Here is a 19,039-nt window from a genome sequence, read left to right on the forward strand (position 1 = left end):
TGCTAAATATCAAGGTGAATTAGTTCTCTCTGATAAAAAAATAGTGATATTTTTTCATATACTTTTTTTAATCTTAAATGCAAGAGTGCCTTACCACTCGAAGGGCTGTATCACATTTCAAAAAATAAAGTTGTCAGTAAAAAGCACAGATATTTGACTGAAATATGACCATTTACCTCGACACCGAGCAGGATATGTTCGCATGTGTGACTACGATGTAATACTCGTTTCTCCAGAGTGCCCCACAGAACGTGGCACGATATCTATATACATTTTGAAATCTGTATTCAATACATGAAACCAAATGTTTAAGACCCTGAATGCCATATCAATTGATCGATAGCGTCCATTGTGTTTTTTCGCGGTTTCAAGTTAAAGGTAAACCAGTTGATTTAAGATACCCAAAATGATCGTTACATAGACGTTTATCGGAATGTAATATGTATTTAAGAAGACAAACACTCGAATATTTTTTTAAACATGCGGTTATATCGGTTGTGTATATGATATTTCATTGATTAAATGTAAATAATAAATCTTTGCATGCAGTTTTAAAGAAACGAACTATTGTTAGCCATAACGATACCCCAGCCACATTAAATCGACTTGTTCGTTCTTTTCTCTTTTCTTTTTAAATTAAACTTCTTACAACTCCTGCTGGAAACACATTTTAATGTAAGTCAGTTAGAACACATTATGCATATTTTTATATTTGAGATGGCACACAAGCTTCGCTCGTTCCGCCCTGCTTAAACATCAAGATGTTATGATAAAGTATCTACATAATGCATTTGAATTTTTGCTTAAATGTTTAAGAAAAAAATCTGAAACGAAAGAGCTTTGTTATTAAACATCAATGCATTGACTACGTCTTGTAATTACAACATATAGTAATATCTTCTTTTTGTAGTTTTGTTTTACTATTTGTACGTGTGTTCCTTTAAAAAGTGAGTAAGCTTAAAGATATGCTCAACATTCAGTTATTGATCAAAGTAAACCCTTTAGATTATAAATCTATAGAAATTAGATCATTGTTAAGGATTTCAGGAAGTTAAAACAAGGTTTTATTGAAAAGTGAATCAGAAATATTCATTGTAAAAATTATACGGGCTTTCATTTTAAGCAACTTGGCACCACTTATATTAAGTTAGGTGATGATTCTTATTAGAACACAAAACAAATATTACGGATACTTATTACCACTTGTTATAGTCATATTTTGAATTATAAATCGTTCCATGATATTTTTATTTAATGACTGAAACCAATATTTGCTATTGATTACTGGATTGAATTCCATGAACAATAAACTAATGTATCAATAACAAAATACATCAGAGTCATGATAGAATATAGATAATATTATGCAATTTTTCCGTGAGTAAGTTTATTTCAGAGTAAAATAATCATGTCAGTGAATAATAGATTAAACATGGATGCGAGTGTCAGTGATCTTCCGGGAAGTGTTTGGATTAAGGCCAGAGAAGTGTTGGACACGAATCCTGCACCAAGGAACTGGAGAGCCTTAATTGGAACTCTGGAAACATCTAACATGATTAAACAGAGATACAAAATCACGTAAGTTGATGCTACGGAATAATCTATGAATAAACATTATGCTTTCGTTTTTTAATTTATTACTATTCTAATATATATATTTCTCACAATTTATTGTGTTGCCAATGCTCATACATTTCAAAATGAAAAACAATTGCGCATGATGAAGTATTTGTAGTGCATGCTGTTTTGCCAATAGTGGCAACTTTATTATATGAATATAATAAATACTAAACAAGAGTTTAATACAAAGTGAATCACAGTTCAAACATCTGATCTTCTTGATGATTATGATCAACTAATGCGATTGTCTTATGATAAGCAATACATACGAGGTGACTGAATGCATGACACAAATCTGAATCGGACTGTTAAAACAAACTGTACTATTGGCATACTTTTTCAACGGTTATATTGTTATTAATACAATTGTAACCCTGTTTAGGGGTAAAGGCAAAGACCCAAACGACAATGAACTACTCTTACTAAATGGTCAAATTCCTGATTGAAAATAAAACCTAAAACTATATATAACAAAATTAACGCTGAATAATGGTAATTTTGTACACGTGAAAGCCACGTCATTTTACGCTATGGGGTTGAGCCGTTTCGATTGACCACATTCGTTTTAAAATATAACTACATCAAGCAAAATTAACGTGTCTAATGGAAGTTGAACATTAAAAGAAGATTTTCAACTTTGTATAACCTTAGTTAACTTGTTATTAATTGGGTGATTTCATATTGGCCTAGTTATTTGTCCGATGTTAACTGTATTTGCCTGAGCCCGAAAGGCCGAGATGCAGTGGCCCGTTATGTAAACGTTAACACTGGTATTCTTGTCGAGAGAAACAGTATACGACAAAAATGCTTCAAAGTGCAAATTATCACAAGCGCTGGCCAGACATTGTTCTGTCAAAACGACATAGTACCCAGCTCGCCTTAATCGATTAGCGAAAGCGGCCGAAGGACGGGAACCATCGGAAATGGGTTGAGTGTTCCGGTGGTTCCCGTCCTTCGGCCGCTTTCGCTAATCGATTAAGGCGAGCCGGGTACTACGTCATTTTGACAGAACAATGTCTGGCTAGAACTTGTGATAATTCGCATTTTTAAGCATTTTTGTCGTATGCTGTTTCTCTCGACAAAAATACCGGTTTAAACGTGTATATAACGGGCCACTGCATCTATGAGACAGGTATTTTGTTTGTAGCTTACGAAGAAGTTATAATTTTCAACGAGAATTGGTCTTTGTTTACATTTTCGCCAGCCGAACATTCTTCACTTGTTTCATATTACAGTATAGGGTATTTTTGAATTATGTAAAATCTGATTTTATGTGTATGGCAATGTATTATATTATTGATACACATGTTCAAGTATGTGTAAAATATAATTTTGGCTAGTTGAAATTATTTATTGTGACTTTAATGAGCCTTTGTCATTAAGCCACTGTGATTTTGACATGCGTCCTTAAAGTGACATTGCACATACTTATGAATATAGAACTGTACATTGTAAGGAAGCATGTCTTTTCGTCTTAATTTCGTAAATCGTTTGTTAAAACGACAAATTTTTCACCTTCGTCGTCCATTTTGTCGATGTACAAAATCATAATAGTCGTAAAATCCACCAACGGTTTAAAAACAACTATAATATCACACCGTACAAAGTGGTTTAATCATTTAATAGGTTCAAGTATTCCGTATAGAGTTATACGAAGCACAAAATTTGCAAACCGGTCGGAAAAAGGAAAACAAAATGGCTACCTTTAAAAAAAAATCAAGCATATTTCTCATATTAGGCGAGTTTTGACAGCCAATGAAAATGGCCCATTTCTCAAATCCTATATTAGGCGAGTTTTGTAGCCAATCAAAGCGGAGAAAACTCATATTAGGCGAGTTTTGTCGATATTGGTCGAGTTTGGTCGATATAGAGCGAGTTCTGTCATATATTGTCTTCAATTGTCTGGTATTGGTACAGCAATTGTCTCTGTATCACGTCAATTACGTAATAGTTGATTAATAAATAAATATAGAGATTTTGGCGTGTTTATTAGATCGATACAGTTAGCAATAATTTATTAAACATATTGCACTAAACTTCTAGCCCTCAGCAAGTCGAGCTCTGGGCTCAAGGGATCGAAAGAGAAAGTGCAGCTGGGAAACTGCTTACAGAGTTGGGCTCGCAAGGCATGACCGTCGGGGATTTGTCAGCTCTGCTGGAAGAGACAGGCATCGATACGTATCTACTGGGCCTCTCTAAATATGGTAAGTGGTCAACATTATATTTTGACCAATGAGAAAGCATTATCTTTCAAATATTCCGATACATTTTTTTCAGTAATTAGGCAGTCAGCCGTTAATACTTTTAATCAGGGGACGCAGTAAATATAAACACTGACTTGCCTAGTAGCTCGTAATTTCATCCATTGATATAGACCACTAGAAGTCACTTTTCAATTGCTGTTCTAACTTTTTTTCAGAGAAAATAAGAATAACACAAAGCCCAGCGAAAGAAGTGGACATAAATGAGGGAGAGACTCTAGTGTTGGAGATAGCGGCCATGGGGAAACCACACCCAAGATTTCAGTGGTTCTTTTGTCCAGATGGGAAAAATAAGTTTAATGAATTGAAGGGATGTACCGAGAGAACACTCACAATAGCCAATGTCACGTACGACTATGCACATCAATTCCTTTCATGTCAGTAAATCAAAATGTTCAAAATATAATAAAGGCACTGGATACATAACAGGCGTAGTTGAAAATAGGATGTTTATAAAACCTTTATTGAATAGTTTTGAAAATCTAAGGCTCAAGCCAGCATGCTAGGCCTTTTCAACTTTATAATAATCTACAACAGTGATTATTGTGAAAGTTTTATTATTAACCTGCTTTTCCATAAACCAAAGTGCCAATCCTGGTGGAACTTTGTTTGTCCCACTTTCATAGTAGAAAGTTACGTCCTACAATTAACAGTGCATGTAGATTAAAAACATGTTAGGTCATTAACATAACATTATTGATTTATGGTACTGTATATAAAATTAATTTCTTTACGTAAGTTAGTATATACACTTTCTCAGTAATAACGACAGGTATATATCTAGGTGCGTTATTACCTTTTTGTCTTTCTAAACAGAGCCTTTTTACCTTTCTTTGCCGTAGCTGGTACCCGGTTCCCAATCGACGAACATGGTTTTTCATGGCCTCTGAAATAAGTTTCATATTAAGAACAAAACTAATAGAACTAACAGATTAGGTGAAGTTTTAAATTTCTGAACGTTCCTAAACTATTGCAACAATTGAAACTACATCATCTTTACAGTTCTGCTAATGCTGGTGGTTATTCGTGCCAGATCCATAACTGTTCCGATCCTCAGAAGACAAGGCTTACGAACATATCCCTCGTGATTATCAAGCCCAAACCGATTTTCGTTTCTAAGAGGCTAAACCTGCCAGGTGCCAAAAACCTTTCAAAAATGCCTCACCATCCATCACCAAGTAAGTTTTGTCTTATGTAAGGTAAACCTTGTTCCATCATGTTCCAACAAATGTTTTATATGCGGTAGACCTTTTTGTGCGGATTTTCCCTGAAGGACTGTGTGTTTACAATCAGTTTGATAAATAAATTTATCAATGGTAGAAAGTTATCAGTTAAAGTACATGAACTTAAACTTTTAACTGCCCTTTTTACTAGAATTATCGATATTTGATTAACAAAGCAAGGTGCTGGTGTACAGTTCCTACCAATATTTAGAATTTTAAGCATTGTTTACAAGCGTGTAATACAGTTCCTTCGAAAATAATAAACCAACACACAAAATTCTTAAGATGTACAATTGAGGGAACTTTTCCATGTTCATTGTTTTTATATTATTTGAAAGGGCTTTATGTGATTAGAAAGCACATGTAAATATTATATTTTAAACAAATATCACAAACGAGTCCTTTGAACATTTGATTTCAGCTAAGATCATAACAACACTTCTAAGAGCGACAAACGTTTCCAATATGTACTTTCGGTTAATTAGTTTACGTACAAACGAACCGGGATGGTATAGTCAGTTGTTTTTAACGGCACCTGACTAACAAGGCCTCGACGACACATTTTTTATTCTTTTAAGGCATACAGACACATCTAAAAATGTTTACCAAGATGCAGGTATATTATTTTAATTGTTCTGTTTGATGTTGCATACTGAGCAACGCAAGTCAACGCATGTTTTTCTGTATTTTATTTTAGCTCCTGTTCGTCACATAGAGCAAAATCATGGTAAGAGTTGTTTATGATCACTCTAAATGGTTTCAGTCAAAATACATCTCCCTTTTGTGGGTACCTTTTACTTCTGTGATCACACAACCTTCCAGTAAAAAGCAACTTTAATAATTAAATAAATGAAAAACATTGGATAAAACTCTTTTCCTCTGATAATTCGACTGTTTTGATAATTTATCTTTTAACATGAAACAAGTACATAAAAAACTAATACAACATAACACCTACATGGATGATATATTAGCATGCAACGGTCACAGACGATATATTGACATGCAACGGTCACAGCTGATATATTAACATGCAACACCTCCATTAAATGTAGATGGTGGATACACTTGTAACATGAAACACCTACGTAAATGATATATAAACATGCAACGATCAAAGATGATATACCAACATACAGCATCCATATTTAATGTAGTAGCGTGATGTAGAATGCCCATGCAACACTTGTATTATATTGATATGTAAAATTATGCAATACTAATAGATAATGAATCAACATAGAACACTAATATATAATAGAGTAGCGTGTCTAGTACATAGATGATCTATACAAATGTAACAGTCATAGATCTCCTAGTAACATGCAACAGTTAGATATATCTTATTGAGATTGTAACTCCTACAATGATGACCTTTTAATATATAACACTTACATAGAAAGTCTAGTACCATCCAACACCTATATAGCTGGTAAAGTAATATGTAGCACCTTTCCCCTAAAAAGATGATCTAGTAACAAGTTACACATAGTTCACGTTTCACACTTACAAAACTGATCAAGTAACGTGTACAACTCAAATATTATCTATTTATTCACATATCCTACATAGATGATAAAGTAACATGTTACAATTAGAAAGATGATCTATTAACATGTAACACTCATATATGATATATTTAAATGCAAGCTTATAAATGGTATACTAACATGTAACTATGTCTATTCATATGTGACACCTACATAGATTATTATTTTTTAAGAAGTTTAGGTAGTCAGTACTCTATAATTAGTGTTCAATTCTTTTCTACTATTATATGTTATACTCTTGTATCATCGGCATGGTGACCTAAATTCTTTTAAAATTAACTATTTATGTTTTCCCTGTTGCTTTTTAGCATGTTTTTCAAAGCTTGTTTAAAACGTTCTTGAATGCTCTGTTTATTTCCATGTATTTACGAATAAGTCTTTTAGATTTGTGTAAAAAGCTCACGAGAAATTGTGAAGTCCAATTGTTTTCAAGTATTCCATCATTTATAAAAGGGAGAACAATGTTATGAAATAAATGTTGTTGTTGGTAGTTTATTGCTGTTTTTTCTTGCTCTTTTGCGTTTAGTTTACACATATTTTATTCATCAGCGTATTAAAACAAATCATACAGACAAACAGAAAACACATGTAAAATCAAGAAAAGGATTAGAACGAAAGAATATAAGTATCTTCCATGGCCGAGAGTGTAAGATATGTTCATTCCGACCCGAGCGTAGGGTGTTTTGCGGAAACGAGGTTTACCGAGTTTCCGCAAAACACCCTGCGCGAGGGTCGGGATGAACCTATCCTTAGACTCTCGGCTATGGTAGATGTTTTTTCTCCCACCTCAGTTAAACAAAATTAAGTAAAAATGTATGTTTTGCTGGAACTCTTTTGTGCGTAGTGAAAATAATTGCGTATGGATATGCGATAGCACGCGGTTGTCATGGATATGCGAGCAGTGATCCAGTTAATATTAATAGTCAAATCGGTATTTTTAAATAGTTCTAAGGAGAATAAAGCATTATTTCTTAAATGGTGCTTGAAAACTTTTTTATAGTCACATTTGAAGCGAGAAATAATTAATTAGAGTTCTAAATATGGTGTGTGAGTGTGGTGACCATTAAAAAAGAAGTTCCATACGGGCATTTTATCTTCGCCCGTGGTTAAGATAAGAATATCTAGCATGGTTAAATTATTGGATCTACTTATCTAAGGTGGGAGAAAAATATATCTTAAAAAGTTCTTTTCCAAACCTTAGCAAAAGTAAATATTTAATGACGGACAATTGTACAGCTTACAATGTAGATGACACAATGATATTGATATTGTTGAATCATATGGCAGTGTCTAACATGATTTGGCTTTGTTTAATATTATTTAATCTTTAAAGATTTAATTCTGTTTGAGAACATAATAAGAAGGTGAAATAGGATAAGAGAGAAGAAAGAGAGTAGCGTGGTTTAAATAAATTACTTCCATTGCCTATTCTTCACCGAGCCCTGATTGGTAGTGCTGAATATCACATGTTTTGCGTTTGGTAGTCGTAACAAATTATTAACACTACATAGATGATCCATTTACATGTAACATCTTCATTTACGATATATTAACATGTAACATTTACATAGATGATCAATAAACATGTAAAACCTTATCATATGATGTAATATCGGGTCATTTGCATTTCAACATTACTCCGTTATCAATTTGAATTTCTTTAATCATACAGTCAAAACCAGAAAGCAAATATTTTGATAAATTCCTGCCAACTTTATTCAGTTACAAATGTATTTTATTGCATTTAATTAGTTGGCTTTCATTCCTAAAGAGTGTATACTGTTACCAATAAGTTTTACTGTTTGTTGACGTTTATGGCTATGATGCTGTTTTTCTATAAACGCTTACACAACTTATGTTATTAGGTTATTTATAAATACGAATGTACATATTTCAGAAATAAGGGTAATTTCTCATCCTACTTCTAAGGAGCTCGAGTTGGGTGAACGTGCCTTGTTTATGGTGGAGGCTCAATGTGGTTTGCCCCTCCGATACCAGTGGATCAAGGACGGGAAAGAAATTAAGGGTAAAACATGTGATGGTATAAAATATTAATATATATATTTATACTGATAGATTGTCAAAGAAAGACATATGAGGTCCAGCCCCAATATTCACAAAAAAGCTTTAGCATGCAAAGATTTTAGCCAAATGTTTTGCTTACAAAAAAGACTTACATAAACCTGTATGGATTATAACAAAGTAAGACTTGTTAATAAATATTTATTATAAATTTAATAATGCGTATTTGTATTCGTTATAACAGGTGCAAATAGCTTTAAGTACAAGATCTACAACATATAAGACGCGAGTTGCCAGGGCACTTACCAGTGTGAGGTCAAGGCCATGAAAATGACAGTAGACGGACGGGTAATTCAGAGCAGTCGCGTGTTAACAAACCCCGCATTGTTGCATCTTAAGATACCATTTGTTAATCTATATAACCGTAAGCAGTTTGTGTATCTTCCCTATATCTGAAATAAAACTAAATCCACTCATTAACCAATATTGACTTTAAAGGCATATGTAACTTAACAAAGTTTAGTATTACATTAGATTATTCGTTTGCATGTAAAGAAATCGGGATGGAAACTTATTGAATAAATAGATATGCTAATCAAAGTTTGTAGGCAAACCGTTATCCATTATTTTGGTTTGATTACTTCATTTTTATTTTTCCAGCTCATGACAAAGTGGCTTTACTGATCGGAAACTCTGATTACCTTTCGGCAATTTCGTTAAAGGCCCCTCCAAACGACATTCGGGAAATGGCTGAAAGCCTCGTTTCAATTAACTTCAAAGTCGTTATGTTACTGAACTTAACCAAGCCAGAAATTGAAAATGCTGTCATAGAGTTTTGTAAATTGATCGACAAAAACGTGTATGTTGTCTTCTATTTTTGTGGACATGGTTTCGAGGAAAGAGGAGTTTCTTATTTAATACCGACGGATGCCCCATCCATGCCCGCGTCAAATGAATGTGTGAATACAAGTCTTATCTTGTACAACTTCCAGAAAAAGAACCCGGCTCTGGTGTTCCTGGTACTGGATACTTGCAGAATGTCGTAAGAATACCCAAGTTTGTACTGTCTTTATTGGTTCAATTGTTATGAAATGCACTTGTATGCTAATGCAATGGAATCAATAGGGATGATATATCAATGTTAACACCGAACTAACTAGAGATACAAAGGTACGAACATGGCATACAAACGTCACAAGCACACCGCAGACACATCAAAATAGTTCATCCGATGAATGCTGGGAGTTCCGTTTTAAAACAGTCCATGAAACTCGAGTTGATCGGAACCGGAAACTACTGGAGGCTTTATATGACGATAACCTAACACATATCAAAATTCAAATAAGGGCCTGGAATATCTCATGAAAACTTGGTTACAGCAAAATGTATTTATATAGACATATACAGATAATGTGTCTTATGTGTAGTATGTATATTATTTTGTCATTTTAGGGGCAAAGGCAAATCCTCAGAGCCACCAAGAAGTTTTTTCACGTCGGCGCAGAATGCAAACGTTTGCTACTGCTATGCCACGTAAGACATTTTAATTATGATTTGTTCTTTTTGTTGTGTAAAAAAGTATTGCCTTGGTGAACAAGATTGCAAAAGTGACAGTGCAGAACAGATCATGTTTTACCAGAATATGCAAATGGCAGAATATTGTACAAAATGGCGACAAGTACAAACTTTCATACACGTAAAGTAATTGTTTTTTAAATCGAAATAACAAACAAAATATGCATTCAATAATATATTAGTTTGTAACATGTAAGTGATGCAAACCAAAAAAACAATAGCTGTATATAGTTGACGTCATTTCCGATTTAAGTTATTAACCGATGTACAAATGGTCTTGTCATTTCAAGCTTGTCAATAACGTTAAATGTTGTCGCCATGTTACTGCATGTTAATTTGATATTTTTTGGAAAGACATTGCTTACGGATAACTGATATGTAAAAAAAATGGCCGACAATCCATTACAGATGAAAGTACGGTTATTTGTATGTTATTCATTTATTTCAACTCAATACACATTTAAAATGTCAGATACAATGGTAATCTAAAATGCATACAAAACGTTTAAAACACGATTTATAGTTAACTTCATTTCTTTTTAATAAAAAAGGTTTCGATTTTATTGACATCCTGCTGGACTGCGATTAAAATGCATGTGAAAACATAGAGTAATAAAGATTATGAGAGCTTTATAGTAGTTTTTCAATTGATTTAATTGCAGAAGAAGAATTTATCTATGAATTATAAATATTTTAATGTTATAGAAATCAATATCTGCAATGTAAATTGAATAATTGATATGTATTTAATATACAATATCATACTATGCATGATATGTAATGACGATAAATAAAATTTACCATCATAGGGTTTTCACACATATGCATTGATAGAGTTAAATAAAAGCCCGAGTAACTATATGACCCCTAATTGCATGAAATATATTTAAATATATCTAATATATATAAAAAAATCGGATATTATTGTATTGTGTTCAGTTATATGTTCATATATATTAAATGTATTTTATTTTCATTTTTACTGCACGAAATACGAGGTTGTTGATAACTTTGTTGCCATTATGAGCAACGCCGTCAGCGTGAAACAACTTGGACAGTTACTCAAAACCCGTTCAAGATATTCAAATAAACCTGTGCATATGTTACAGAAGACAATTATGCATAGTATTCGATGCCACTGAGGCCAGGCATGTCACCCATAGTTTCCTTCACACTAAGTATTGATCTCTAAATATCAGCTGCCTCTCCCCTCCCCTGCAATGTCTGGTGCCGACTGTTTGCCTCATATGGTGCCTTCTTCAAAGCCAGCATCTCCTGAACATCACTCAAGCGACCTTCTCTGCCATCTCAGTCGAAGATGCATGCTGGGCTGCACATAGTTTGTGACAGTCCTTCTGCCTGATAATAAAAGGTCCCTTCAAATGTGTAGTTCATGCAAGACACACCGTTCAAGCCTTTGCATCAGCTGCTGTTGTTGTACAATACTTATTATGCCTGGCAGTAAGTCGCACTATGGGATAATGTGCTAAGGAAGGTGTTTTCCCTTAAGGGTTATCGCAGCAATTGCATCTCATAGAGCCAATCTTGAGAAAATAATCCTTATGTATTTGATTAAGCCAATTACAAGAATTGTCATAATGATCTAGGATGACATTTTTAGCAGATTGTATACAAATTATACTGGTATTTAGAAATCTGTGTCAGTTCACCTGTTCATCATTCTTTTGATCTCATGTGATCCATCTCACTTCTCTTACATCCAACAAAAACGCTATGCAGGTAGATGTGATATTAACTTTACCAGTACGGTGATGTTGTCTCGGTATGTTTATCCACGCTGAGGGCCACGATATTGCCCAAATTGTTGTAACATGAACATATTGACAAAGCTTTGACTGAGAGTTGTCATTGTTTTTTCAGTAAAACAATATGGTTTAGTTGAAGTGTCGAGAATGTGTGTTTGTGTGAGTGCTAGTGCGTGTGAGTGGGTCTTTTATATAATAAAAGGCTTGAATTATACCAATCATATAACCCTTGACATTACAGGAGTTTGGGATTGAGTGCGCTCGAAAACACGAGTGAACAGAGAGGTCTCCTGATACGATATCTTGCCCCGTTGTTAACGAAACCCATCGGGATTGACAACCTCGTCATTGAACTTAAAGAAGGTAGTTTTAAGCGGTTGAAATGGTTTATATATGTAGATGTATATATATGTACGAAAGTACTTTAAAAAAGTGTTCACTATCATACAATCACAAACTATACGCGATATAGCATTGCTGCAACCCGACTATCTATACTATATAGGATTTGTCTGCTGCAATTGTTTAAGGTCGTGATGCATGCTTCTTCATTTGACATCTCTAGAATTATTTCTCCGGCCCGGACTATACAATATGTTAAAAGTACAAGGATTAAAAACTAGAAAAAAGATAGGACATTCAAGAATATTTCATAGTTGTCTTATAAGAACATCATCACCGGCAGGGAGTGTCATCTGACAGGAATATTCCTTTCTAACGCATATTTTCTTATCCATAATACTAAAAAGTAGTATATATATATGCAGTTTTAAAATACCATTTATAGAGGAAATACATCAAACTATTTATCACCAATGTCCATCACACATGCAACTTATAGCAAACGAATGGGGATTGTTTTATTGATTGTAGGGCTGAAGGTCGTGGTCACTGTTGTTTAAAATAGAATCATGCTTTCCCCACCTATTGAATTGTATTGATCAGTTTAGGTTACCTAGGAAAAATGTCAATATTTTAAGGTGGTTAATGGAGCGAACTTCAACAATTTGAAAAAAAAGAAATATTCTTAAACTCTTATCACCATGAAATGTACGACAGAATGATTCAATTGTAACGTTCCCTTTAAGTTGAGCATTAAAGTTACTTCAATAATTTTGATAAGAGTTTATTCGAATGGAAGTATTTGGAGCAAAATATTTTAGAAGAACTATTTTGAAACTTTATACACACGCTCATCATGCCTTGCATCATAGGCAAACATATGTTTTATTTAGATTTACCTTTATAGTAAGTATATTTAGTATTATAGTATATTAAGTAAATTTGAGGAGTAAAATAATTCCAAAATATTAGAGATTTTCTTTGAAATCTGAAACTATTTGTATTTCAAGTGGGAAGCACACCTTTATTAGCCACAACCTTTTCGTCTTACAGTTCCTTATTTATGTTCCATTGACTAAACTTAGTTTTTGTTTAAGTAAACTACATTCAAACTTTCGACTACTGTACGTGTTTATTTAGTTTTTCATTAAAATATTGTTTATATCTTCATAGTAACAGGTAAACAAACAGAAACTTTTGCCTCAGATTTTCAAGCATTTCGCGTTGAGCAATTCTCAGACCGCTTTTGGTGGTTTAATCAATATAATTTTCATTATCAAACCTTTGGTAACTCTAATTTCATGAAATGCTGTTTTGAAACAACAGGGTAAATTAAATGGTTATTTATTAATAAGGGTTTTATCTGCGCATTATTAAGATCGCAAGTTTCATTGGGATATTTGATTACTTTGACAAAGCTCACAAAAATTGACATTTTAGTTTATCTTATAGAGTTTAGCCGTAGTCCTAAGCACTGTGATAAACAACTTCCTGAGATAAGGTCGAATGTTGGTGAAACGCGGAGATCACTGACGGACGAAATCACTTACCTCGGACAGCAACAAGCGTACAAGGCTAGGGAACGATTATGGGGTAACTATAACAGTAAGTCAATGTTAACGAGTAGCTCTCTAAACAAGTCAATTACGGAGTAACTATAAATGTAACATAATATTATTTAATATATATCCCGTCAAGTCTATTTTATAGAGGGCAATAACATTGTTTGTATAGCTAAGTCAATTTTGAATAATAGCTTTATTGTGTTATGATTATAGAAGTTGTTATGTAGTAGCTATCTTGGTAAGCTTATTTATCCAGTGGCTGGATTATATTATACGTATAATCAATGATATGGAGTAGCTATCACTTTAAGTCAATAAGGTAGCTACAATGTGTAATGATCAAAGTCAATGCTATCAAGTGATAATCATGATAAGTCAATGGTATCAGTTGCTTCATATATCGTTATAATTTAATTTAATGTTATAAAATCCAGCTTTTCCACTGGTATGACAGTAGCTGTACTGGTTATCATTGTTGTAAAATGTAGCTGTATTCCATACAGGATACCAAATGCTATGGAGCAGCTACTATGTATATAATTAATTTTACAAAATTGGACATTGTTAACTGGAAAACAAATTACAGGAAATACAACTTACTTTTATATTTCCATAGACAAGCCGAGGAATCGTGACCTGACTTTCCCATTGCTTGGAATTGTTCTACAGCTTGACTTCCAGTCATACTATAACAATCTTTTAGATGTCTTTGTGTTGGTGCAGGAGCAAGGAGAGACCCAACAATGTGTTGCTTTCATTTCCAACTTCTCTCCGGTAGGAATACAAGTGTTGATTGTACCTGCACTTCATATAATAAGTGTCTTCCCTTCACCTTATGTCTAGCATGTGCTATAATGCATGCACTAGGAATATATTATATTCAAATTTCATTTACTATCAGCTGAAACAGACTTAATCCTGATTTCATTCAGCCTTTTAGATTTATCCACTCTGTTCAACAGCTTTTCGAATGAAAAGGGAAGGAATAATTTCCGTAGCACTGAGGGCATCATTGCAGTACAACGTTTTAGCTTGTCTGTTTAACGAGGAACAGTAGTTTAATCTGTTAATGCCGTGTAACTTGCCTACATTTTTACGAGGAATATCATGAAATGCCAACAACAGTTTTATTCCTTTTAATTGATGGACTTTCAGATACTAACAATTATAACTAAAACATGAAGAAAATGTATAATCGAGCAATTGTCTTAGCAATGATTTCATCTTAGGCAGCGTCGATATCGGCGGCGTCTTGCTATACCTTTGACCATGGTCAAAACTCAGAACCTATTCAAGATATTCAAATGAATCTTGGTATGTATGTTGCCATCTACAATATGCACATGTAAAGCATGGCGTTTAACTTGTTATTACCAATTATTGCATTTAAATTGCATATTCTTTCATAGCAGGTTATGCTCTTCAAATGAGTCGGCTGGGTTTTATCCATATGTCAATGTAGTTTAAATATGACAATTGTGAGTGACTATAGTTGGGTCTTATTCAAAACAGATTGTCAAATGTTAAAATCAGCATTTCACAATATCACCGACGCTTTTTTTGTTAAAGTAGAAAGCTGTACACAGTGTTCATATACCAAAAGGCATTATGTTTGCTCATTTCACATGAACACTACGATATATGAATTCCATGCTAATGTTCATGTTAACTGTGATTGTACAACAGTTACCTTTGCATTGATTGCCTTTCTTAGATCATCTCCCAGTATGGCAACAGGGATGCGTTTAAGAGGAACGGAAAACATGGAACGAGGACCACTCTTCAAGATATACAGAAGCTAAAGGTATTGTCATTGTAATGCCCAATTCGAAGAAATGTGGGGATATAAGTTTGCAAATAATGATAGGCCTGTCAGTTGGTTAGTCTTTGTGCCGGTATGTAGACTGTGTTTTGCTTGTACAAGAACTCCACAACAGTTTGATATTGGACCATTGAACTTCAGAGTATATTGCCATTGATCGGTAGATAAACCATATTGCTGTTGGGGTCAGTAAGTCAAAGGTCAAGGTCACTATTAGGTCTGGTATTATATTGTTTTGCACAATACCTTGAAAATGATATGACTACTGTAATTCCATGACACTTGCCCAGTAGATTCCCCAAATGTTTTGGAGCTCAGAATATAAAGATCAAAGTAAATGTCGTTTTAAAAAAGTATTTGCTCACACGCTTTTCATCAAACTGTCCTTAGTTTAGTTCCCAACCTGGAGCTTGTGAGTGTTGTCAATGATATGGGCCCAGGTGTGATCGGCGGCATGGTTATAATCGAACTTAATACACTTTAAACTTGGCAATAACTAAAAAATGTTTAAAATATTGACAGTCAAGTTTTATACATTTTACTAGTCACACGCATATGGTTATCAATATTCATAACTCTAATTTTGATAATGGTCCAGTTACGATCTTTCAACGAATGAAAATACTAACAGACGAGCATTTGCACCTGCTTGTGTCTCTTGTGTCATAACCAAGTTTTAACTGAGCATCTTTCCTAAATCTTCTTACAGGACAATCTGGTAGTTGACATCAGTGTTGTTTTTGTGCACCGACGGGATGGGCGACAGTACAGCAGTACTCAGAGAGTTGACCTGGGACTTCCGCTCGTGTCAAATTTGAAACTGTGGAAGCCCGCAATAGGCTTTGAGCCCGCGTATCGGGAGCCTATTGAACAAGAAGAAACAGACAGTATCTGAGATTAAGAAAGGTTACTGTGTTAAATGTATTAGATAAAAGAGTTTGTATTGACACACTAATCCAACGTTTGTTTTAATATATTCAATTTATAAGCTGATCATCTCTGAATGGCAACAACAGAAACAGTTTTTCTTTGACTCTACTTAAACTCATTTAGTTTCTATTTACTTTGCTATCGCTTTTGAATGCTTTGAGAAACAACTGATCTTGTTTTTTTAGAGATTTGTATCACAACCATTTTGTACCATTGTTATTAGGGTTTTTTCATATAAGACACGATATTTATGCATTTAAAGACTTGAGTTGATAAAAGAAAACTTAAAATATAGGAAAATACAAATACCACGTATGTAGGGCCTTTCAATATAAAAAAGATTTTCCAACGTTATTCCTCTGAGGCTAGGTTGAAAAAGACAAATGAATGCTTATTTATCCCACTATCATACTTAATATTTTTTTTGTTATACACGTTATATTCAAGGTTTTTATTATCTAGTTCATGCGGTTTTTGAAGAAAAACATTCCAGATTTTGTCAAAGCCTTGGTGGCGATTTTATCAGCACCATCGGCGGCGTGTCATGCAAATACATTAACCTTGATCGTGACTAAATTTCTGCTGAAGATAATCCAATTCCTGGTTCACATGCGGCCAGAAATAATATACGATGCATAGCAAAGCCAATATTCTATTTCTTCAATAAATGTATTGTTTAGTGCTTAGTTAACCATCAAGTACAGTGTGTATATATACGTTAATTTATGTTCAATTAAGATGATTGTGTAATTCTTGTATGATGTTCGATAAATATTTGTTATGAACCACCAAATGTTTTTATTTAAATGCAAGTGCTGGTCACAAGTAAATACATTGTACTGCTGTTTCTTTAATATGTTTTATTAAAGTATTGCATATTTTTATATTCCTGATTTGTTATGACTCTGTAAAAACAACATTCAATAATGATTCAGTTGCGACTGAGTTTATATTTATTTCAATATGCTCTGTGTGTTTTGCTTTCTAATTCACCAATTTAAATGAATGCAGTTCGTATGCTCCAACACTTCTTTGAAGTACCATTTATGAGCAAGGTACAAGTTACCAAGTATACAAGGGCAAGTTCCATAGAGCTTCATGGTGAATAGATTCTATGTTGTGAAACCTTTCATTTCTTAACAACGTATAACTTAATTACCCTATCAATTTGCATCAAATGTATTGACGTGCCTTCAATAGTGTAAAAATACAATGATAACGGTGTAATTCCTGATGAATCAATCAAAGAATCTTTATCTAGCGCCCATATGCTATTGAAAGTAGTATTGCAATAACAAAGTTATTGCGAAACTGCACATTGCAAAATCTAAATATGTATATTTATCGCCACTTAATTAGTATATCTTTCACCGAAACTCTTGTTCAAAATGAAACAGTTATCATCAAATACATCATACATTATATTCAAAAATCAGTAATTCATAAAAACACAAATAATAAAATAAAATTTCATTACAATTGAAAGTATGGAGCAGGACATGCCTTACAAAATATGTTCTACAGTACGACCTTGATAATATTGTATATTTGCTTTGAAGTTTAATAATATGCAATGCTTGTTTATGCAATTGATGTTAATTTCTGACATTGAGAAGTTGAATAAATTTAAACATACTACTAGGCCTTCAAATATTATAAGAAAAAATGTACTCTCCCCTTAAGTCAATTATATATTGCATACAACATAAAATGATATTCATCCTCTTACTTATTCTAATTGCAAAGTTAACATATTATATCTCGTCTCGCTACAGCTGAAAATCTACCTCTCTTAATGTTTGATTTTAAAAGTAACCGTATTCGATATTTCGACTTGCATTCTTATTTGCGATACGCTCAAATAACATTGGCAGTTACATGTGTAATTTGACGTTTTAAGAGTTTCAATGACTATTATACGACCATGTCTTTCAAACTTTAACCAGGCTAGTCCTAATATTGAACACAATAGTTAAGAATTAAAATTTTAAATTTAAACCTTTTTAAGGTATTTTGTATCAATCCTTTTTTCTCATTTTAGCATACGCTTTTAAACTGCAACTGTTTGCGAAAATATATAATAGCACATTTTAGGTAGAATTTTACTTTAATTTGATAAACTCTGTACTTTAAGAACATTTTAAACAAATTGCCTTTAATTTATGTCGGTTGTTTTGCACTGATAAACACAGAAAATACTTTTCTCAACCCTAAAATCTACAAAAAAAGCAATTATTGAGTGTTCGTGTAATGCAATCTGCTTAACACTTTGCGGATCAAGCAATTAAAAGATTTCATTTGGTCTACTTTTCTTTCAACAGTTTAATGCAATACAGCTTAAATTATCAGTTAAGTTTTATCTT

General features: G+C 33.3%; 1 protein-coding gene across 1 annotated transcript; it reads left to right on the forward strand.

Annotated features, from left to right (window-relative positions):
• Nucleotides 1-995: 995 nt before the first annotated feature.
• On the forward strand, nucleotides 996-17,548 carry LOC128225845 (mucosa-associated lymphoid tissue lymphoma translocation protein 1 homolog). Its single transcript, XM_052935741.1, has 14 exons — nucleotides 996-1,578; nucleotides 3,664-3,824; nucleotides 4,040-4,229; nucleotides 4,884-5,059; nucleotides 5,802-5,831; nucleotides 8,552-8,695; nucleotides 8,960-9,100; nucleotides 9,337-9,718; nucleotides 10,129-10,209; nucleotides 12,259-12,380; nucleotides 13,812-13,964; nucleotides 14,541-14,698; nucleotides 15,639-15,728; nucleotides 16,456-17,548. Exons 1-14 carry the CDS (start codon nucleotides 1,409-1,411, stop codon nucleotides 16,639-16,641), a joined length of 2,184 nt encoding a protein of 727 aa, XP_052791701.1. The 5' UTR covers nucleotides 996-1,408; the 3' UTR covers nucleotides 16,642-17,548.
• Nucleotides 17,549-19,039: the final 1,491 nt, after the last annotated feature.

The sequence above is a fragment of the Mya arenaria genome, chromosome 3 (assembly GCF_026914265.1).
Source record: "Mya arenaria isolate MELC-2E11 chromosome 3, ASM2691426v1".
In the NCBI taxonomy this organism is placed as follows: Eukaryota; Metazoa; Mollusca; class Bivalvia; order Myida; family Myidae; genus Mya; species Mya arenaria.